Source organism: Mustela nivalis (assembly GCF_964662115.1).
Source record: "Mustela nivalis genome assembly, chromosome: 10".
NCBI lineage: Eukaryota > Metazoa > Chordata > Mammalia > Carnivora > Mustelidae > Mustela > Mustela nivalis.
The window spans coordinates 17,573,327-17,596,970 of NC_139029.1; the positions used below are offsets into that span (position 1 = coordinate 17,573,327).

The 23,644-nt window shown below is 42.9% G+C and overlaps 1 protein-coding gene across 3 annotated transcripts in view; it reads right to left on the bottom strand.

Moving 5' to 3' along the window:
- The window catches only part of RSRP1 (arginine and serine rich protein 1), a 28,942-nt gene that overhangs the window by 1,970 nt on the left and 3,328 nt on the right, over positions 1-23,644 (bottom strand). The window contains exons 2-5 of one of the 3 annotated variants that reach the window (XR_014299198.1): positions 21,756-21,921; positions 2,405-3,842; positions 1,613-2,214; positions 300-451 (exon numbers count right to left, since the gene is read on the bottom strand). Coding sequence is in view for 2 of the 3 variants with exons in the window: in XM_082684704.1 (XP_082540830.1) it covers positions 287-451; positions 1,613-2,153 (706 nt within the window). In the remaining variant the exon portion in view is untranslated. Of the gene's footprint in view, positions 1-286; positions 452-1,612; positions 2,215-2,404; positions 3,843-21,755; positions 21,922-23,644 lie in introns of those variants that run through there. The other 2 variants (XM_082684703.1, XM_082684704.1) reach the window with 2 other exon arrangements.

Below are 23,644 nucleotides of genomic sequence, written 5' to 3' on the forward strand. Positions count from 1 at the left end.
ATGAAAGCTACAGATAAAATACTCTGTAAAGGCTATTTAGAAAAACTCAATAGCTACACAGAATTGCCAAATACCACCTACAACTATGAAACTGATTAGTATTGTGTCATATGAAAATAAAGATCACTAATTTCCCATTTTCATGGGGGAGAGACCCTTTCTGGAGCTACTACTTTGATCTTAACAAATTATATTTAGGCTTTTCAAGAAGCACTCTTAAGATGAAACAAAAAAAGTGGCTAATTACATTTTCCTAAGAGCAGCTTTCTGAAGACTCTGGATAAACCTAGAATACTTACCTCAAACTTTGCATCACTGTTTGGTACAGGTGTTCCACAGTTCGTCTCTTTAGATGCAAGAACTTTTCTGAGACTAGCTGGCAAGTCAAAATTAGCGGTTCCTAAAGCTTTTGCTGCATTGGCTTTTGCTATTTCTAACAGCTCCATTCGATCTACAAAAACAAGACAATTATTACTCCTGTAAATCACTTCCCCCAAAGAATGCCCATTTTTAGCTGAGAAAAGCAAGCAAGCATCCCTAAATATTCTCAACTGGTTTTCAATTTTCTTTACCAAAGGCCTGAATTTCCCAATTGTTTTCTTTCCCTTCAAATGTGTTTCCCTAAACCTATCAAGTTCTTTTGTAAGATTTTATATATGGCACAATCACCACAACTAATGAACCAATACAGATACATTCCTAAATCCACTTTAAGACTTCTAGAAGTCTTTTTTAGTATTTTATTTATTTGACAGAGAAAGACAACATAAGTAGGCAGAAAGGCAGGCAGAGAGAAGGGGGGCAGCAGGCTACCACCAAGAGGAGTGCCTGATGTGGGGCTGGATCCCAGGACCCTGAGATCATGACCTGAGCCCAAAGCAGAGGCTCAACCCAATGAGTCACGCAGACGCCCAGATTCCTACAGGTTTCCAGTCAAGTTATCTTTTTCTGTTCTGTGATCTTACCCACCATTAACAAATCACCTGTGTTAAAATACTGGAACTGCGGCACCTGGATGGCTCAGTTAAGCACCTGCCTTTTTCTGGTCATGATCCTGAGTCCCAGATCAAGGCTCCCACAGGGCTCCCTGTTCAGCGGGGCGTCTGCTGCTTCTGCCCCTCACCTGGCCCCCCCACCGCGTCTCTACCAAGTAAGTAAAATATTAAAAAATAAACACTAGAACAAAATCCAATTGTTCCACTAACACGGTATTGACAAAAATGGTTTTGATATTCTTCTTCCCGCTCAACGGATAACAAAAGCTTAAGACAAACTGAGCCACTAGCAATACCTAGAAAAGCTGCACGGAGAAGGGCGGGCCAACCACTGGGAAAAAGAAGTTCCTCTACCTCAAGCTGTTTAATTCCGCAATCGACTTCTAATCCCCAAGGAAAAGAACGTCCACTTTTAAAACGGTACCAAACAGAGCGCTTTTAACTGCTCTTAACCTCCTAATGAGTCCCTTCTGTTTGCTCCCAACGAAACTACTAAGATTACAAGCGCCAAAAGCAATGGAAATCCGCACTACAAGACTACTTTGGTCCCCCGGCGTAGTCTTGCTGTCGCCAGCCAGCCACGCACGAGGGTGCAGAAGAGGAACCAGGGAACTCACCTTTCTCACTTAAGCGAAAAGGGGTTGGGCTCCGCGACCGGGTCCGGGATCTGCCCCGGGACCCGCCCCTCCAACTTCCGCGTTCCTCAGGGTACAAGGTGCGGCCGAAGCCGTAGTATCGCCGCCCCCGCGGGAGCGCGTAGGCCCGTCGGTAATACGAGCGTCCCCGCGAGCGGGACCGGCTGCGGGAGCGGGGCCGCGACGGCGACCGACCGTATCTCCTGGACGCGCCGTAGCGCCTGTCGCGATACCGGCGGCCGCGGGAGGGTGACCGGCTGCGCGAGTAGGAGCGCGAGTAGCGCCTGTACTTTCTCTGGTGGCGCCTCCTGGACCAAGACCTTGACCTGCTCCTCCTCCAAGACCGGCTCCGACTCCGCGACGACGCCCGGCTCGAGCCGCTGGAGCGCGACCGAGAGCTCCCGGAAGACGAGCGGCTCCTGGATGCCGAGGACAGACGGCTGGACCGGCCCGACCGAGACCTCGAGGGGGACTCCTTGTGCTGCGGCGAGCCCGGCCACAGGTCGTTCACGTACTGGGACATCTCGGCGCGAGACTGCAAGCTTCCCTCTGTCTCAGAGAACCCCTGCCCGGAAACTCGGCACCTGAAATCCACCGGGGGGGGGGGCGGAAGTGAGTCGCGCGGGCGGATCCCAAGCCAAGAAACTAAAACCCGTTCCGACTCCAGGCCGTGACGGCCACAAAGGCCAGCCTGCACGCCCTACCAGCGGCTCCTTTGTGCGTCACCCCCAACCCACGTACCTGGGACCGACCCCGCGTCACTGAAAAACTTACCACCACAGGCTGCCGAAGCCACACCAAAAGTGAAAGTAAAGGACCAACAGACGCCCTCCTTTCGAAGTTGAGGACGAAGGGAGACTTTTCGAAGCTACTCTCGAGAAAAGCAGATTATCGACCTCCCTCTCCGACCTCCACACGCGGACTGGGCGGGCGCCAGCAAACGCGTCGAAAATACCAGAAGCCGAGGCGCAGAGCATGCGCAGAAACGTTGGCACGGTGGGCGTGCCTCCCCTTTGCCCAATCACCGCCCTTTCTCCTCTCTTGGCGCGTCCCGGCGCGTCCCGCCCCGTCCCGCCCCGTCCGGCCCCGTCCCGCCCGCCTTGCGCAAAGTCCTGGAAGCGTAGGCGGTCCTCGTCCTGGGGGAGGGGGTGGAGCGGGGCGCGGAGCTGCTGCATCCGGGTACCCGTGGGCTGTGTTTGTTGCTGAACCCGGCGGAGTGCAGATATTTCTTGCGGCCGCAGTCCCAGGCTGAGGACGCTCTCTCTGCTGGGTCAGTGCAGGCCGGGCTGTTGCCTCAACTCCCCAAGAAGTTGCCGGCTCGGGCTGACCCTCCCTGGATTCTTCACGGCCACTTCTTCCGGACCGGTGCCAGGCTGCGGACGTCCCAGGATCTCCGTCAATGCAGTATCAATTTAGAAAAGGTCGCTTACGCCCATGTTTTGCCAAGTAGAGATTAAGAAAGTTGGAGACAATTCGAGACACAGCTGACCTATACCGGGGGTCAGAATGACGGCTGAAAAGTCAGTTCCGAAGACTTTGTGCTTGGTTTAGGGGATTAAACAATGGTGATTGTTTTATTTCTGGGGATTTGTAAATTGGATACATTTCAAACATACTTATGTTTAATAAAGCATAACAGTTGCCCTGAAATAACTTCGTTGAATGAACTAATCACATCTGCAAGTAGAGTCATTGTTTGAGCTTTGCGAGTCAAGAGTGGCAGTTTTACTAAAGTTGCTTTCTTTCGAGGGAGATACAAATTTTTTCTCTTCCTCATCTTCAACCCACATCCCCTAATAGGCAAAGAAATGGAGGGAATAAAAACTTTATCCCAGAATCTGCACCCACCCATGTAACCTGCCTTGGTTACTGTCCACAATCCTCCACATCTCTAGGGAAGTATCGTGATGGAAATCGTTCCTAGGGAAAGAAATGTTTCTTTAGAAACGTTTTTCTAAGTGGTATCACAAGTAAACAGAAGATACAATGCCCAACTGCCAGGAACTTTTCCTGAAACTTCTCATAAAGCTATATGAGTCACAGAAATAATAAGAGCTTCAGATTTGACAAGTGTAAAAAGGATGTGTTGGGAAAATAGGATAATGGGAGTGTGGAGCTTTAGGTTATTAAAAAAGAAAGGGTGGTAGGAGTCTCTTGACTGGTTCAAAATACCAGTCAAATGAGTGCCTAAAATAAGGTGAGTAGAAAAATCCTGGATGTTAACAGGAGGATATTGGAAACCATCGGATATGTTACCTTGCCCGTGTGCATGATACTGGTGTGTTCGTAATGAGGGAAGAGAAGGACAAATTGAGGACAAATCAGAAGCTGACACCCACCCCCAGCCAAGAGATATAGGTGACATTCTCAGGCACTTCTAGTTGCCCTAAAGCTAAGGAGAGGAAAAATAAATAGTTGTAGGGATCACAATCCTGTAGGGCATAAGTCTTCCTCAGTTTACAAATGTATTAGGAATCTACAAGAATAAAGCATTTCTTTCAATAACCTAGCTTCCAGAAGGTAATGTAGGTAGAATTAAATGTCCTTAACGACCTGCTGCCCATTGACAGATACTTGAAGCGGGCAGAGAGTAGTGTTTCTCCCGGCAGCTCCTAACTATCTTAATGTTAATGGCTTGCTAGAGGGGAAAACAACCTTAACAATGGCAAGGCCTCAGGCATCCTGTAAGTCTTCCTTTTTGTAAGAAAGTCCTTTTGAAACTTCCCTTTTCCTTGCCTCCCCCAACTGATAACGTTTTAAAGAATGTAAGTGAGGTTCAGTGGGGTGGAATCCGGAGCCCATGAAAGAATTCTTGAGATATCTTTGGTGCAAAATGGGGGTTTAGTAAAGCATGGGGACAGGACCCGTGGGCAGAAAGAGCTGCTGCCCTGGGGTGAGGGGTGGCAAGTTCTGAACGATGGGGTTGGGGGAAGTAAGGAAAAAGGGTGGTTGCTAAAGAAGACCTACAGGATACCGGATACCAGAGGCCTTGCCATTGTCAAGGTTGTTTTTCCCTTCTTAGCAAGATATTAAGATAGTTGGGAGGTTCCTAAAGAATGTCACATAAGCCTCACCAGGAGTGGGGGTAGGGGAAGTTGCAGGGTGTCAGCTTTTGCTTTGTCTTCAGCCTGCCTTCATGTTCCCTCATCACAACCCCAGAGTATATAATCAGCTACTCCTCACAACCCTGGGGCAGCAGCTCTTTCTGCCCACAGGTCGTGACCCTGTGCTTTACTAAATCGCCATTTTGCACCAAAGATGACTCAAGAATTCTTTCATGGTCATCAGTTCCGGACCCCACCCGACGGAACCTCACCTATATTCCAAAACCCAAACATTTTTATCTATAATATGTGTAAGTCTACCTGAGTTTAAGTCTGCAAGAAATGTTTCTTTTTTTCTAAGCAATAGAGTCTTCTCTGAGCATCTATCCCCTCACTTGATTCAAAATCCATTTTCAGTTACCATTAATGCACCTTGCAGAATTTGTAGGCTAATGCAGGCAGAAATGACATCTTTACAATAGCACATTTTCCCATCCAAGAATGTGATGCTTTTCTACATTTATTTAAAATTGTTTAGGGCCTTCACATGGGTTAGGCAGGTTAATGGCACCCAAAGAAGTTCACACCCTAATTCCCAGAACCTGGGAATGTTACTTTACTGATGAAATTTTGGAAAATAAGTGAGGTTCGGTGGGGGTGAAGTCCGGAGCCAAGAGATCGAGAAAGAATTCTTGAGATGTCTTTGGTGCAAAATGGTGGTTTATTAAAGCATGGAAACAGGACCAGTGGGCAGAAAGAGCTGCTGCCCCGGGGTTGTGAGGGGTGGCTGATTTTATACTCAGGAGTTAGGGATGGCAGTTGAGGACAAAGGAGGTGTCCAGAAGGACTGTCATATGCTAATGAAGACTCTCAGGGTACTGGAGGCCTGGTTATTGTCAAGCCAAGGCTATTTTTCCCTTCTAATGAGGTACTAACATGAAGACAGTTGGGAGTTTCCTGGAGGAATGTTACATTCCTCCTATGACTCATGTCCTTTTCAGTGGAACTTCAAAAGAAATTCAATTTTATTTACATTTCCCTCTGCCTCAGCCTCCCTCAATTTTTTGGAGGGGAGTGTGATATTAGGGCTTCAGGAACTGAGTTAGGGGTCTCTGGAAGTTAGGCTATTGATAAGAAAGCTTCTTCCTTGTAAATCACTAGCACATTTGTACACTGAGGGAGACTCCTGTCCTGCAGGACTGTGATCTCTGTCAGTTAACCATCTGTTCTTTAGGGTAGCCAGGAGTGCCTGAGGAATGTCACATGTGTCACATGGGGTGGGGGTGGAGTAGGGCGACCGCTAAGGCTCTGTCCTCAGCTAGCCTTTTGCTCACTCATCACTTACAAAAGGAATTTTGCAGATGTGATTAAAATTAAGGATCTTGTGATGAGATTACCAGGAATTATGAGGGTGGGGGAGCTAGGTGCAGTCCATTCCCTGGAGAGATTCAAAACCTGAAAAGGCCTCTAGGAACTAACATCTGCAGCTTGCTGATAGTCCCCAAGATAACAGAGATCTCAATCCTATAACCTCACGGAATTCAATACTGTCAATACCTGAATAAGCAAGGTGTTAGAGATTCCCCCCTAGTCTCCAAAAGGAACACAGCCCTGCTGACACCTTGACTGGAAACAATATGAAAGATTCTTTCACTTGATAGGTAAATTCAATCCATTTACATTTACTAGAGTAACTACAATGTTGATCTTACCACTTTCATTAGTATCTTATTTCTTTTACTTAGCTTTTTTCACTTTTTCCCATTTTGTTTGGCCAGCATGATCAAGTCTCTCTGTTTTCCTCTCTCACTGCCCATTTAGAGGTTCTGCAATGCTTCATCATGCCATTAGTAGTTTAATGGCTATCTTTTTATTTCTACTAAATATTTAAGCCTGTTTTTCTTCTCCTCCTGTCTTCTTCCACAAATATTTACAGAATGTTTGTTGTATTAGATGCTGTTGGGAAAGTTAAGAAAAATGTAATGGCCCTTTCCCCTACCAAAATTTAAAAATTTCATTAATTTTAATGACAGCTACTTTTGTAACAAGTGAGGAAATCCAAAGATATACAAAGGAAAAGCTAAACACCCATTCCTTGGAAGTATGAAATCCTATAAAAGAGGTCCGCATTATTTTCCCCATAAATTAGAAGTAACCAATGTTAACAGTTTAGCAAGTGCTCTGTCATCTTTCTCCAAGCTCTTTCAAATATAATACAAACGTGGGGTTTTATGATTTTTCATAAAAAATTGATTTAAAACTTGCTTTTATAGTCAATATTCTTTGAGATGAATCATACAGATCTAATTTATGTCTATATATCAGCTGTATAATATTCCATAGTAGAAATACCAGAAATTAATCTTTTATCCCTTATTGCTTATTCATGAACAGTCATATGGTATTCAGTTTTTCCGCCACTAAAAACTATGCCTTGGAACCGGTGTTGGATTTTGAAAATGTTGACAGTTGTGGAGCTCCCATGAATGCTCCTAATCCATGGTTTCAAGGTCAACACAGCCATGTTCATGATACAAGCTGGAGAGCTGATTACAAGCTGATTACAAGGAGTTACCTCCAAGATATGTGACATGGCAGCCCAGGGATAAGCTCAGCTTTCTCAGACCAACAGACAGGATCAGAGGAGCTTTCAACCAAGAGCCTATCTAGAGTGAGCTACAAAGAGGAAAAACAGCTCTGAGTGATTCTGACATAGAAAACATATTTATTGATCTTATAATATCACAGACAAGTTGACATCAGACATCTCTATCGTTAGACCTGCTGTAGAATCATTAGCTACACTAACCAGTGCAACATTCAAGGCAAGTAACACAAAGATCACACAAAGATCAATAAACTCCAGTCTGATGTGACATTCCTGTGCTCCAGCATGTCCCAAGGAACTCCTGCCACTGGTTCAATCATCACCCCATGTGGGCTCATTCCTCCACTGCCTATGGTTATTAAGCCGAGCTATAACTAGACTGTCATTCTATTTTTTTAAAGATTTATTTATTTATTTGTCAGAAAGAGATAGAGAGACAACAAGCACAAGAGGGGGGAGCGGCAGGCAGAGGGAGAAGCAGGCTCCCTCCTGAGCAACGAACCCGATGTGGGTCTCGATCCCAGAACCCTGGGATCATGACCTGAGCTGAAGGCAGCTGCTTAACCAACTGAACCACCCAGGTGCCCCAGACTGTTATTCCTCCTGCTCCTCCTGATAACCATTTCTCAGGTTGGTAGCTCTGGCATGGGAATATCAGGTTTACAGCACTATGTAAGAGGCACCCACTTGTTATATCAAGTGTAACACATGTTTTCTGCCATGAAGACTTATGCATGAGGATATTATCTTAACATCGCCATGGAAGCTGCTCCTAACACCAGAGAGGTGTTAGGGATTCTGTACTGTCATTTAGCTTTGAAAAAGCCAGGAAAGCAAGTGAGCCTCGCATAGATCCAGATGTGTATCCGCCAATGTCTTTCCCAATAACCCACAAAGGTGCAACTACTGGTGGTGGTATTATAGTATACAGACTGGTCCACGTCTCTGCCTAACGAAGAATGTGACATTCGTGTCCATGCCTAATGGCCACCCAAATCGCTTGTTTGAAAATTACTCAACTCTCAAAGCAATAGACCGCTTCAATGCATACCTTGTTCACTAGGGTACAGCTACTCAATCAGACAAGCCATCTCATCCACACTCACCTGAATGTCAAAGGAACCATCATTAATCAGATGTGGATTATGTTACACAACCTTCACAGGGAATTTGACTTCAATAATGGCACAGTCATGGGAAGCAAAATAACTAGAGAATGTCGACTGGTCCAGAATGGAAGCTGGAGTACTGCACTAGGCTACAGTATTGACTTCCTTTTCAAGGGTCAGATGCCATGCAGTCTACTGCATGCCTGCTTCCTCAAGTCCCTTCACAGTCTTCACCTGACCATGCTTGATGTTTGCTGCCTTTGCTCAACAACCAAACAATCTCAGGGACTGTCTCAGGAGACTGGGCACTTGTCTGGCCCTGTGTAAAGATAAACTATTCTGTCTTCAACCTAACAAGAGATGACCTTTACTTCTAGGTACGATGCAGTGACACCATGATGTTTTACCAGCTGGACAGGATCTTATATAGTAATTTGCCTTCCAGAGGCAAAGGATGACATATCAACTAATCTGGCCAAAAAAACAAATGTGCCCTGAGTAGTCACCCCGACCGTTGCCCCCATTTTCAGCAACCATTTTGTCAAAGCACATGAATGGGTAAGTTTTTACTCGGAGACATCCATCAGGATCTTAAAGCAAGCTCCCATGCTGGATCCATTGTATTATGCAATTAGACCTAAATCTGATTTCTCTGGAATGTTCCATGCATCTCATGTTCGGTGCACCCACTTGAGTAGTACTTTATGGCACATTAGATTATCTTCATTTACTTTCCTCCATCCATAAGACCAGCTTGGAGAGCTGACCTCTTGGGCACCTTGGCTGGGCAGGACTTTAAAACTTGTAAGACTTGCAACTTTGCTAGGAACAAAAGTCACATGCTACTTTTTTTTTTTTTAAGATTTATTTATTTATTTTAGAGAGCAGAGGAGTGGAGGGACAAAGGGAGAGGGAGAGAGAAAATTTCAAGCTGACTCCCTGCTGAGTGGGGAGCCTGATGTAGGGCTCTATCTTAAGACCCTGAGATCATGACCTGAGTCAAAATCAAGAGTCAAGAGTTGGATGCTTCACCAACTGAGCCACCCAGGTGCCCCAGTCACATGCCATTTCTAGTACTGGTACTTTTACTGTTAAATCATGAAGTCTCAAAAGTGGAATTGCTGGCACTGAGAAAGGCATAGAATTGTTGGATCATTATGTTATACACCTGAAACTAGTATAACACTTGAATATATGGTAATTATACTTGAATAAGGAAAAAGAATGAATTTCTGGATTAAACGGTCTATATGATTGGGATGCCTGGATGGCTTAGTCAGTTAAGCGTCTGCCTTCAGCTCAGGTCATGATCCCAGGCTCCTGGGATCAAGTCCCACATCGGGTTCCTTGCCCAGGGAGGAGCTTGTTTCTCCCTCTGCCTGCCGCTCCCTCTGCTTGTACTCTCTCTCTCTCTCTCTGACAAATAAATAAATAAAATCTTAAAAAAAAAAAAAAAAAAAGAAAGGGGGCCTGTGTGTGATTGAATATATTGCCATATTATTTCCAAAGAGGTTGTAACAACAATATAGGAGAGAAAGCCTTTCTGATGTTACAGACCAGTTCATGTCCCCCATTATAGGTTATCTTATTTTCCTGTGCCTCATATTATGAGCATTTATCACAACTGTAATTAGGTTGAATTCATTTTGTATCATCTTCCTGCTAGAACAGAAATTACATAAGGACAGCCTTGTTTTTATTGAACCCCAGCATTCTAGACAGTGCACTGCATATAGTACACACTCAATGTTTATGAATATATAAATGAAAGAGAATCACAAATAAGTCCTGAAGGATAGGCAGAGGGAAAGAAAAAGAACATTCTAGAGAAGGACAAAGGTCTTAGCAAAATCTTGGAAATGGAAATGCCCATTATTTGGGGACAGAAAATAAGTGAGCTTGGCTAGAGCAAAGAGTGTATGGTGGAAAATCTGGGGAAGATGAAGCTGAAGATGCAGAATTAGGGTAGCTTATGATGAGCCATAAATGTGAATATCTTCTTCTCAAGCAGCAGGGTCCTAGTTTGTCAGAAATACTGAACTGCCCTTCCAAAGCTAACTAGATACACGAGATGGTAAACAGCTTTACTTAATGGGATTGGAAAGAAGAAGCTATTTGCAGGATTTGGGGGATAAAATACAAAAGGCTCTCCTTGAACAGACACCTACTACAAAAATACATAATCTCACACCTTATCATGCACTGTATAATACAATAAAATACTGTCCTTAATGAACATATTTAGCTTCCTTTCTGACTTCCAGAATCCTCTGTCATGAGAATTTACTAAAGGAATTTTAAACTCTTTATTTTTACTTGACATTCTGTTGAAAAGAATGCTGCAGATTAATCCCATAGATTAAAACTACAGGAAACAACAGAGCATAGATGACACTGAAAATAGTGGTTTCTATGGGGTACCGGGAAGGAAAAGCAGTAGGCTCAGGAAAACAGGAGTCAAGACAAGTTTAGACCAATTAGAATAGTCTTAAAATGGAAATACAATGTATCCAGCGCCTGGGTGGCTCAGTCAGTTAAGCATCCGAATCTTGATTTCAGCTCAGGTCATGATCTCGGGGCTCTTGAGATTAAGCCCTACCTCTGGCTCTGTACGCATTGCAGAGTGTGCTTGATAGTCTCTCTGCTCCTGCCCCTCAAAAAACTAAAGAAAATCTTGAAAAATTGAAATACAATGTACTTACCAGAACATTCGTCCTTTTAAAGTACACAATCCTACCAATTTTAGTGTATCTACAGTGTTGTGGATTCCAGATATTCACTAATTCCAGAACTTTTTCATCACCCCAGAAAGAAACCCCTTACTTGTTGGCAATCATGTCTCATTCCCTCCCTACCCAGCTCCCTGCAGCCACAAATCTACTTTCTGTTTGTGTGGATTTGCCTATTACGGATATTTCATATAAAAGGATTAATATGATATGTGGTCTTTTGTGTCTGGCTTCTGTCACTTAGCATGTTTTCAGGGTTCATCCATGTTGTGACATATATCCAAATTTCATTCCTTTTTAGGGCGGAATAATATTCCATTGTATGGATATACAGCATTTGTTTATCTGCTCATCAGCTGATGGACATTAGGTTGTTTCTACTTTTTGGCTATTATGAATAATGCTGTTGCTAAGAGCACCCATGTACAGGTTTTTGTATGAACATATATGTCTTCAGTTCTCATGGGTACATACATACCTAAGAGTGGAATTGCTGGGTCATTTGATAATGTTGTGTTTATCTTTTTGTAGGATTGTCAGACTGTTTTCCACAGTGGTTACACCATTTTACATCCCCCATTTTACATGTACGAGGGTTCCCATTTCTATACATCCTTGCCAACACCTTATTTTCTCTCTCTCTTAATTTTTAATGACAGTGCATATGAATTTAGAGGCATTTTGGTGTAAAGAAAAGCGAAGAATTGGGCTGGTGGCTTGAGAAGGTGGTTGAATCAAGCAAGCTTTTTTGTTGTTTTTTGTTTGTTTGAAGATAGCATATTTGTATACTGATGGAAATAATCTCATAGAAAGGGGGAAATGGATGATGTGGGAGAGATGTTAGACAGTTGTGGGGTCCAGGTAGTAGAGCATGAGTGATGACAGGTCTAGGGAACAAGAGGAGGAGCTGGCCTTACATGTGAGCACAGACAGTTTCTACAGCACAACAGGTGGTACTGGGGTCTGAATGTTTGTGCCCCCTCCATTCATGTACTGAGATCTGACCCCCTAAGTGATTGGGTTAGGGGGTGGGGCCTTTGGGAAGCTATTAGGTCATGAGAGTGAAGCCCTCATGTTTGGGATTAGTGCCCTTCTGAAAGAGACCCTGGAGAGTTCCTTCAACCTCTCCACCATGTGAAGACCCAGTGAGAAGTCAGCAGTCTGCAACCCATTACAAGGTCTTCACCAGAACCCAAACATAATATCACTGATCTTGGACTGGTAGCCTTCAGAACCATGAGAAAGGTATTTTTGTTGTTATAACCCATCGGGTCTGTGGTACTTTGTTATAGCAGCCCAAATGGACTAGGACAAGTGGGAAGACAGAGTGTGAGTCCAGGTGGAGATAGGACAGCTTGGTGGTGAGCATTTGTGGAAGTCCTCTTGTGATCTGTTTTTTTTTTTTCCCCTCAGTGAAATAAGCAGCTTAGTTTAAAGAGAGGCAGGAGTTATTGGAGGTCTGAAGAGAAAGAAGAAAGTTCAATACAGTCGTCTAGGGTGACAGTGACTACACAGAGTAGGACAATGAGGCATCACCCAGAGCCACTTGAGGTTGTGATCATGAGTCTAAAATGAGGCCAATCATGGGATGCCTGGGTAGCTCAGTCAGTTAAACATCTGCCTTCAGTTCATGATCGTGAACTGCCTTCAGGTCATGATCCCAGAAACGAGGGGTCAAGTCCATATCGGGCTCCTTGCTTGGGAGGGAGCCTGCTTCTCCCTTTGCCTGCTGTTCCCCCTGCTTGTGCTCACTCTTTCTTTCTGACAAATAAATAAATCTCTAAAAAAATAAAATGAGGCCAGTCAGTATTACTTTTTTCCAGCGTCTGATCTTCTCTTACCAAATTAGAAGTTTTCAGCTTTCAACGAATGGAGTTAATACTGAGTTGACATTACATATACAAAAGACACTTTTCAACTTGCTATTTCTATGTTCATTGGACTTCATGCTAGAATTTATTAAAGTTAAGGAATTTAGATAACAGCAAAGACTAACACATCCTGGTTCAGTTTTTCTGTCCAAGGTAATTATAATAAACAAGGATTTTATTTTAGCACTATTATTTCTCTTGAAGATAATGTTGCTGAATGAAGAAGGATGTAAAACCGACTAGTTTTGAATCTTTCCATCTACATATTATTTTCAGAAAAGGGGGAGACTAGAAGTAAATGGTACCCTCTTTAAGGATCTGTTATCCTTTAGAAATTTTGGGAATTCTGAATTATGCTTAGTCCTCCATTCAGTTAGTCAACAAGCATTTTCTCAATATTTCCTCTTCTACAAGTTACAGGAAAAACAACACTAACATAAATATGATTCCTACCTTGAAATATATCACAGGCATCTGGTTATTACACTGTTTTTAGAAAAGGCAAATAAACTTTTATTTGAACCAATTCTTCTAAGAGAAATTGGTTCTAGTAGTATCACATAACATTAACGCTGATAAAGAGAGAATATTATGAAATTTGTAAAATAAAAAGTTAGGATATGTTAATAAGTTTCATATATTACATATAAAATCTTGCTGGCGGATCCTCTGGCTTTTGTTTTTGTTGTTTCTAAAGATTTTATTTATTTATTTGACAGAGAGAAAAATCACAAGTAGGTAGAGAGGCAGGCAGAGAGAGAGAGGGAAAGCAGGCTCCCGCTGAGCACAGAGCCCAATGGAGGACTCGATCCCAGGACCCTGAGATCATGACCCAAGCTGAAGGCACAGGCTTTAACCCACTGAGCCACCCAGGTGACCCCGTCCTCTGGTTTTTTAGCAGTGAACTGTGCGCTCTTGAAGAATGCTTGTCACAATTATAGTCAATCAAGTGCTTGATGGGATCTTAATGAGAATATGCTATTAGAGTCTTCAGATTTTTATACTTTCCTTTTTGAAAAGTCTTTCAAAGAACTGACAATTTTGTGAACCTGGCAGCGCTTGTGTTTCAGGCCACCATCAAGTCCAGGGGCAGAAGCCGAGTCCTTTGGCTGCAGGACACACAGATGGACAGTGTGTGGCAGTGTTTCAATGCTGTCGCCACACTTCTACACAGTCACTGATTGCAAGCGCATCCCAGGGTTATATTTTTCTATTGCTCTGTCACAGTTTGCTTGCCAAACAGAATATGGGAAACGAATAGGCAGTTTTCTTGCATGATTCTTTTTTTTGTTTTTTAAGATTTTATTAATTTATTTGACAGACAGATCACAAGTAGGCAGAGAAGCAGTCAGAGAGAGAGGGGGAAGCAGGCTCCCTGCTGAGCAGAGAGCCTGATGCGGGGCTACATCCCAGGACCCTGAGATCATGACCTGAGCGGAAGGCAGAGGCTTAACCCACTGAGCCACCCAGGCGCCCCTTCTTGCATGATTCTTAAAAAATGGTCAAAAGGAACTCCATTGCTGAAGAAAGGAATAAATACAATTTAGTCCCTGAACATGGCTGTCTGTAGGTTGTTACTGTGGGGAACCTTAGTTTGGTCAAAGGAGTATTTTCATTGAAAAATTCTGAAAGATCAAGCTTCTTTTTTGGTTCCATAATACTTAAAAAATAAAAACAAAAGATAAACAAGCTACCAAATTATAAGGTTTCACTTATATAATTGTAATTACAGATAAAAAATTTGACAGTGAATTTATTTTTCCAGGACTTTTTTTTTTTTTTTTAAGATCTTATTTACTTATTTGACAGAGAGAGACACAAGTAGGCAGAGAGGCAGGCAGAGAGAGGAAGGGAAGCAGGCTCCCTGCTGAGGAGAGAGCCCGATACTCTCTCCTCTTCCTCAGGGGCTCAATCCCAGGACCCTGAGATCATGACCCGAGCGGAAGTAGGAGGCTTTAACCCACTGAGCCACCCAGGCGCCCTCCCTGGTTTCCAGGACTTTTAAATTAGGAGTATTATTTGAACGAAAGAGAACCAACCTATTCATTATTTAAAACTAAAATTTATTTCAGGGATTTTTTTCTCATAGAGTACAGAAAACAGTGAATTTGATGCCACCCCCAAAATACAGGGGAGAGGGGGTGTATCTTCTTTAATAACTTCACATTCTAAGGTGATTAATATCTTCACCCATAGGGAATGCTATCAGACTAGGTTGCTTAAACACAGAAATTTATTTTTTTCACAGTTCTGTGAAAGGGGCTGGCAGGCTCAGTTTCTGGTAAGGCCTCTTCCCAGCCTGCAGATAGTTACCTTGTCACCATGTACTCACATGGTCTTTTCTGTGTGCTCCTGGTGTCTCCTCCTCTTCTTATAAGGACACAAAGTCTTAATGGATTGGGGCCCCACACCTATGACCTCATTTAACCTTAATGACTTCTTTGAAGACCCTATCTTCAAATATAATCACATTTGAGGTTAGAGCTTCGACATAGGAACTGGGGAAGGGGGATACATTTCAGTCCATAACAGTACTTATTAATAGACTTTATGTAAACTGGGATGCCTGAGGGGCTCAGTTGGTTGGGCATCTGCCTTTGTGATCCCAGGGTCCTGGGAGCAAGCCCTGCATCGGGCTCCCCGCTCAGCAAGGGGTCAGCTTCTCTCTCTGTCCCTCACCCCTCTCTATCTCAAATAAATAAAATCTTTTTTTAAAAAAGTAAAAGACTTTACATAAAGATAATTTTATTCTATGGTTACTGCCCTTGTACATAAACTTTCTTGGTATTTCTTGGCCTTTCAAATACAGTTCTATCACAAAAACTTTGCTTGGAGAAAATATGATTCCTTATTTCCTAAGTTGCCATTTCTTCCGAGTTTATTATAATAAAGATAGATCTATTGAGTGCTCGGTGTATTCCAGGAACTGTCCCAGATTCTGGGGACCCAACCAGGAAAGAACCAGCGCCCCTGTTCTTAACTCATATGAGACCAGACCTTTAGAAATTCAGAAAATTGCTACCTTCAAAGACATCTAGAAGTTTGGGAGTCCGAGATTGTGAACCACCTTACTTAACAATTCAACCTGCTCATTAAAAGAAAAAAAAATGTATTTTATGCATTAATTCACTTATTCAACCAATATTTATTGAGCGTTACCTTTGGGCCCAAGATACAGCAATAAACTGGATAAAGTGCCTGGTCTCATGGAACTTGTGTTTTCATGGAAGCGACAGACAATAGGCAAAACAACAAAGATTATGTCAGGTGGTGATAACTGCTTTGAATTAAAACAAGGCTGAGGAGAAACAGACAACTTGTGGCTGAGGCTGTTATGCAAGACAGGGTGTGAGGGAAAGCCTCTCTTAAAAGGTAACATCTGAGCAGAGACTTGAAAGGAGTTAAAGAGCTCACTGTGTGGGTGTATGGAGGATGAACACTTTCAGTGGAGAGGCCAAGTTCAAAGGCTCCAAGGCAGGAGTCTGGCATGTTTCAGGGTCTGTGACAGAGCAGAGCCAGCCAGCAAGCAACGGTTCTGATAAGGTAGCCAGGAACTAGAGCATGAGGGCTTTTGTAGGATTCTGTTCTACAAGATGAGAAGACATTGAGGCATTTGGAGAACAGAATAGAATCTGCTTTATATTTTTTAAAGCCTCTCTGGCTGCTGTGTGGAGAAAAGATGGGGGAGTAGAGGCCTAAGATGAAGCAGGGAGACAACTGCAGCGATTAGAATGAGAAACGAGGCTGGTGGCTCTGAAATGATAGCATGGTGGTGTTGTGTGTGTGTGTGGGGGGGTGCGTTTTAAGGTATGCCCCAACAAGTGTTATTATCACAACTGACGAGTAATTTTTTTTTAAGTTTTTTTTTTTTTTTTTTTTTTTTTTTTTTATTTGAGAGAGGATGACTGAGAGAGAGAGAGAGAGACAGAGAAAGAGAGCACAAGCAGGGGGTGGGGCAGAGGGAGAAGCAGACTCCCTGCTGAGCAGTCCCAGGACCCTGGGATCACGACCTGAGCCAAAGGCAGATACTTAACTGACTGAGTCACCCAGGCATTCTCCAACATAAAAAGATTTTATCTGAGAGACAGAGAATGTGCCTGAGCAGGGGCAGAGGGAGAGAAAAAAGACTCCCCACTGAGACAGGAGTCTGACACGGGGCTCTATCCCAGGATCCAGAGATCAGGACCTGAGCTGAAGGCAGACACTTAACAGACTGAGCCACCCAGATGCCCCTCCTGTGAACATTTTGAAAGAATAATAGAACAGCAAAAAGGCTATCAAATGAATAAAGTCATAGTCCTAGAGCTGCAACAACTCCATGGACCTTGACCCAGTTTCAAGAGATCCACTCCTGCTCCAAGTTTTGCCCCAGTTGACACAGATGCGTATAAATACTGTACTCAAAAGAGACACTGGAAAAAGAATTGCCCACCTTTTTTTTTTTTTTAAGATTTTTATATTTATTTATGATAGATATAGCAAGAGAGGGAACACAAGCACAGGGGGGCTGGAGAGGGAGAAGCAGCCTCCCTGCTGAGCAGGGAGCCCTATATGGGACTTGATCCCAGATGCTGGGATCATGACCTGAGCTGAAGGCAGACACTTAATGGCTGAGCCACCCAGGCGCCTTAAGAATTGCCCACTTTTAAATAGAGGGCCCGTTAAACAATCCAGTTGCTGTGTAAGAGAGCCCTCTGCTCCCTGACTCTGACGGTCACCTTCAACAGTGACAGGGCTCCGAGAATTTGCCTGGTAAGCGACTTCCAATAGTTCCTTAAATCAACAAGGAAAATTAAACTACACTTATAGGGGGAAATTTCTACCGTGTTGGTAGATATCAGAGCAACTCTATTTACTTTACAGCCCATCATTATACATGAAACCACACCATTATACATGAAGAACTTGGAGTAATAAAAATATTTTAGCAGTGGAAGTTTCTAGTCAAGGTCAAAGAATTCCATTACTGGAATCTATAACTTATTACCCTTGGCCCTTTCTCTGAAAGTCATACCTTTCTATTATGTGATATTGCCCTTGTCAATTTCCTAGGTAGAAACCTGCTTTCTATATTAGAAGGCCACATAAAATTTTCCTCGGGAGAAATAGAGTTTTCAGACTCATCAGACAGTGAAGCATTATGTGTTCTCCAAGGCCAAATTGATTGTCCTGAGGAGACTAGTAAATTTGATGAAAGTGTAGAGTAATAGATGTCTTTGAAATCCTTGATAATCTATGGGCCTCTTCCACAAATGTGGGGAAAAAATCAGAAGTACCAAACCCATTAAAATTCCGACTGGTCTGTCTAAACTGCTTCCTCCTTACCCCTTAAAACCTGAGGGCAGGGTTCCTGGGTGTCAGTTAAGCATCTGCTTTTGGCTCAGGTCATGATCCCAGGGTCCTGGGATTGAATCCCACATTGGGCTCCCCGCTCAGTGGAGAGCCTGCTTCTCCTTCTCTCTCTGCCTGCTGCTCTGCCTACTTGTGCACTCTCTCTCTCTATCAAATAAATAAATAAAATATTTAAAAAAAACCCTGAGGCCAGAAAGAGCTCACCCCTATAATAAAAAATTTAATAAGTCAGAGGCTTATTCCCTGTACCAGTCCTTGCAATACTCCTGCCTTGACTATGAAGAAACCCCATAGATGGGGATGGAGATTTGTATAAGACCTTAGAACCATAAGATTGTGATACTGAAAATTCACAGTGGTAGCGTAGTGAGTTCAGCTAAGTCCCTATACACTAAAATAGGAGAAAGACAGTGTAGAAGAAAGTAAAATTTACCAGGTGTGCCACCTGCCCTTCATATCATTATTTTATTGCTAGCTAGCTCCTATTACCCATCAGTCTCATCTTCTATAATATAATAATTTTTAATTTTTGATAATGGAAAACTTCAAGCATATACAAGAGTAAATATGGCAGGATAAGAGACCCTCATCTACTCATCATGTAACCTCAACAACTATCAATACTTGGTCAATCTCCTTTTATCCATACACATATCTAATTGTCTTTCTGACTGGATTAGTATCATCATTTTTTCAGAGAGAGAGCGTGTGCATGGGAGAGAGGAGGAGCTGAGGGAGAGGGAGTAGAAAGAAACCACACGCACAAAGGCTTAGCCATATACCAGTTAACCAGTGCCTACAGGAAAGCAAAGCCAACAAAACCTTGCACTTTTATCCAGAAAATGTCTAGTAACTTGCTGAAGTTTAAGTTTCCAACTCTGTAGTTACACTATGGTTATCACCCATGCCAGCGGGATACCAAAGCCAACTTTTGCAACAATGCTATCCAGAAAATTCTTAATATGTTACTGAAGTTTAAGTGTGTAATGTTTTAAAGTTCATTCCATGTGCTGGGGTGCCTGGGTGGCTCAGTGGGTTAAAGCCTTTGCCTTCAGCTCAGGTCATGATCCCAGCATCCTGGGATTGAGCCCTGCATTGGGCTCTCTGCTCAGCAGGGAGTCCGCTTCCCTTCCTCTCTCTCTGCCTGCCTCTCTGCCCACTTGTGATCTCTGTCAAATAAATAAATAATATCTTTAAAAAAGAAAAGTTCAATCCATGTGGATAATGGAATGAGAATTGAAATGGAAGCTGGATACGGGTGAATCCCAGTTCTCAATTCATTTTCCTATGTCCAAAAGCAAATTACATAAAACTTGGAGCCTGTTCCCTCAGAGGATGACCATGATAGCTCAGTTTTCTTCAAGCTCTAGGTCTCTAAGTCTTTAACAAATTGACTTTGAGTAGCACTGACTCTTGGTGGAGTTAGAAGAGAAAGCTTAAGTGCTCTTCACAGAGTTCACTACAGTTAAAAATGCTCTAAGAATAAGGTTTTTTGTTTTTCTTTTGTTTTATTTTAAAGATTTTATTTTATTTGATGGAGAAAGATACAGTGAGAGAGGGAACACAAGCAGGGGGAGCAGGAGAGGGAGAAGCAGGCTTCCTGCTAAGCAGGGCTCTATCCCAGGACCCTGGAGTCATGACCTTAGCTGAAGGCAGACTCTTAACCGACTGAGCCACCCAGGCGCCCAGAATAAGGTTGACATATAGTAGCTGTGACAGTTTCTCAGACTTCCCTTGTTTTTGATGGGCAGGTTTGAGGAGTACTGGTCATTAACAAAATGGGCACGCAGGGCAAAACTAGTACCAGGGTTTTTATGGCCAGTGTGTTGTCTAAATATTAACTCTAAATGAATTCAGAAATCTGCCACTGGCTCACCAATTTTTGTTTATAGTATAGCCCAATATATTTTCATAGGAAAAACTCTGGGAATTGCTTCAAGAAGCTGTTGACTTACTTATTATTTTGCTCTTTTTATTTATCTCTAGAAGCATGTTTGGTGGGCTCCCAAAAATCTTAGGTAGGGACTCTCCGATATATTTCTTGAAGCCATTTTTTAAAAAAGGTATTTATTTATTTATTTGAGAGACAGAGTATGTGCACAAGAGGGAGGAGGGGCAGTGGTAGAGGGAGAGGGACAAGTAGACTCCCCTCTGAGCACAGAGCTCAAGGTGGGCCAATCCCAGAACTCTGACATTATGACCTGAGCTGAAGTCAGTCGTCCAACCGAGACACCCAGGCACCCCCTGGAGCCATTTTTGAGCAACTTCTGGACTCACTATCATGTTAACAGACTGGTAAAAATCAGGTAGTCTAGGAACATAGGCACCAAGAAAAAAATTTAAGTTCTTTTTTTTTTTTTAAGATTTTATTTATTTATTTGACAGACAGAGATTACAAGTAGGCAGAGAGGCAGGCAGAGAGAGGAGGAAGCAGGCTCTCTGCTGAGCAGAAAGCCCGATGTGGGGCTCGATCCCAGGACCCTAGGATCATGACCTGAGCCGAAGGCAGAGGCTTTAACCCACTGAGCCACCCAGGCACCCCAATCATTTTTTTTTTTTTTAAGATTTTATTTATTTACCTGACAGACAGAGATCACAAGTAGGCAGAGAGGCAGGCAGAGAGAGAGGAGGAAGCAGGCTCCCTGCAGAGCAGAGAGTCCCATGCGGGGCTCGATCCTAGGACCCTGAGATCATGACCCGAGCCGAAGGCAGAGGCCTTAACCCACTGAGCCACCCAGGCGCCCCAAGTTCTATCATTTTAATTTGGTCCTTTCTAGGGTCTGGAATATCACTTACAATAGCTCAAAGTTTTGCTTGAGACCAGAGTTTAAATTCTGCTGAGGCTAGGATCCCTGGTTCATTAGAAGGTCTTATCCTAAAGGACAGCTGAAGTTTAGGGGGTTTGGAGGGAAAGGGCAGGATCAAAGTGGTTAGTGGGTTCAGAATAATCAGGTAGAGGAGGATGAAGAGGAGCAGAGGGATTCGTTGGAGGTTGCTCAAATCACTCATGTTAGTCAGAGCTTTGGTCTTAAGTTTTTCATTGGTTTGTTGTAATGATTCTTCTAGAGAGTCTATTTTAGAGTTGTTTTGTCTTTTGGAGGCCTCTGTACCAATCAAGGAATACATTCCGTTGTTGGAATAGGTGCCCCATGTGACTTTTTTAAAAAAGATTTATTTATTCATTTATCCTAGAGAGAAAGAGAGAGCGAGTGAGGGGAAGGGGTAGATGGAGAGGAGAGAGAGAGAAAAATCCCAAGCAGACTCTGCACTGAGCATGGAGCCCGACCGACACTGGGCTTGATCCTACAAACCATGAGATCATGACCATAGCTGAAACCAAGAGTTGGACAGTTAACCGACTGAGTGACCCAGGCACCCCCCGAAAAGTGTGACTTTTTTAAAAGGAGAACACAGGGTGCCTGGGTGGCTCAATGGTTTAAAGCCTCTCCCTTCCCCTCAGGTCATGATCTCAGGGTCCTGGGATCAAACCCCGCATCAGGCTCTCTGCTCAGCAGGGAGCCTGCTTCCCCTCTCTCTTTCTCAGCCTGCCTCTCCGCCTACTTGTGATCTCTCTTGCTCTGTCAAATAAATAAATAAAATCTTTAAAAAAAATAAATAAAAGGAGAACATAAATACAATAAGATGAACTAAACAGATGTTGCTATATTTATTTAAAATGACAATGGCATGTTACTTTCTGTCTTATAATACAAGATATTTTTACTTTCTGTTTTCTTTACCAATAATACTTCTGTGAACTGCTTGCAGCCTTTAGGACATCCTTCTTTTCTTTTATGTAGCAGTAAAACTGAATACAGTCAAATAGAAAGTTCTCTTTGACTTGCAGCTGTGTTCTTACCAAGTCCATACTTCAACGATTGCTGGTGTCAGTCCAAGGCAATAACATTGACTGAAACAGCCTCTCAGCACAAACTTTTGAGCATGGGATACTTTGGATTTTTACTTATGAGCAACAGCAGGCTTTTAGATTTGTAGGAATTTGTTTCCAGCTTTCCAAAAATGTCCATCCATTTTTTTATCTATAGGCTTCTTTTGGTAGACGAGCTGTTTGTCAATCAGGTCCTTTGCATCTATAAACTCATCAGAGAGGTTGTCTGTGTCTCAAATGGAAGCACACTGGGTGTCACTACAAGTTCAACCTCTCTTTCTCAGGGAAAGTGGTTTTCAAACACAGACATATTTCAATTGTGAAATTTAAATTGGATTCCAAATAAGTTATCGTTCTAGGAAAGAAATAGACAAAGTCTAATTTAATTTGGTTGCCCTTTTCTGGCGACATTGGATTCATTTCTGAAGCAGTCTTCTTTCCAAAAAATGAGTCATTTTTTCACTGTATGAATTTTTGTTCCAACTTATATACAACATCAAACATCAAATAACTCAGGTGCAGGCAGTTTACCTTTTTCAAGGCTCCTGATAGCTTCTTCAAAGATCAAAAAGCGGGTCTGGAGAAACAGCATATAAATTTCTGTCATATTCTAATCCTCTTCTCCATTCTCACCTTCAATGGATTTCCGAATTAGAGAAGGATATTCGGCTTTTCCCACACTTTGAAAATAGGATTTTACTGTCGGCCAACATTTTAACATCTTTTCTATGGCTGGCAACAGTGAAAACCATCTTATAGGCATACGTCTTGAGGTGTCTATCTCCTTCCATTTCGAAAAGTCAAAAAGCTCATTAAGTGCTTCTGCATATTTTCAGGAAACTGAAGTCACCAAAAACTTTCATTATGAAAGCCTCAATGTCGCAAGAAAGCAGATCACATCTCCTTTTAGCAGTCTGTGGTGTATGAGAACATTTAGCAGATGAGATTTTTTTTTTCTCCCCCGATTTTATTTATTTATTTGACAGAGAGAGATCACAAGTAGGCAGAGAGGCAGGCAGAGAGAGAGAGGAGGAGAAGGAAGCAGGCTCCCCTGCAGAGAGCCCGATTCAAGACTTGATCCCAGGACCCTGAGATCATGACCTGAGCCAAAGGCAGAGGCTTAACCCACTGAGCCACCCAGGTACCCCAGATGAGATGTTTTCTTTTTCTTTGGTAAGAAGTTTATAGACTGAATGGAATTTGCTGAAATTTACATCTATGCTATCTGCTGAATATGCGGATAGGTGAGCCAAATCTAGTTTGTATTGCTTTTGTATTGTTTGGTTGATCTTTTGCTTATTATTTTCTAAGGTTTCATTAAAATCTTCATAGCCATCAAGAAGACAATTTGAAACTTAATTTTTAAAATCAAAGTACCTAAGAGCTAGGGGGAACAGTTTTATTGCTATGAT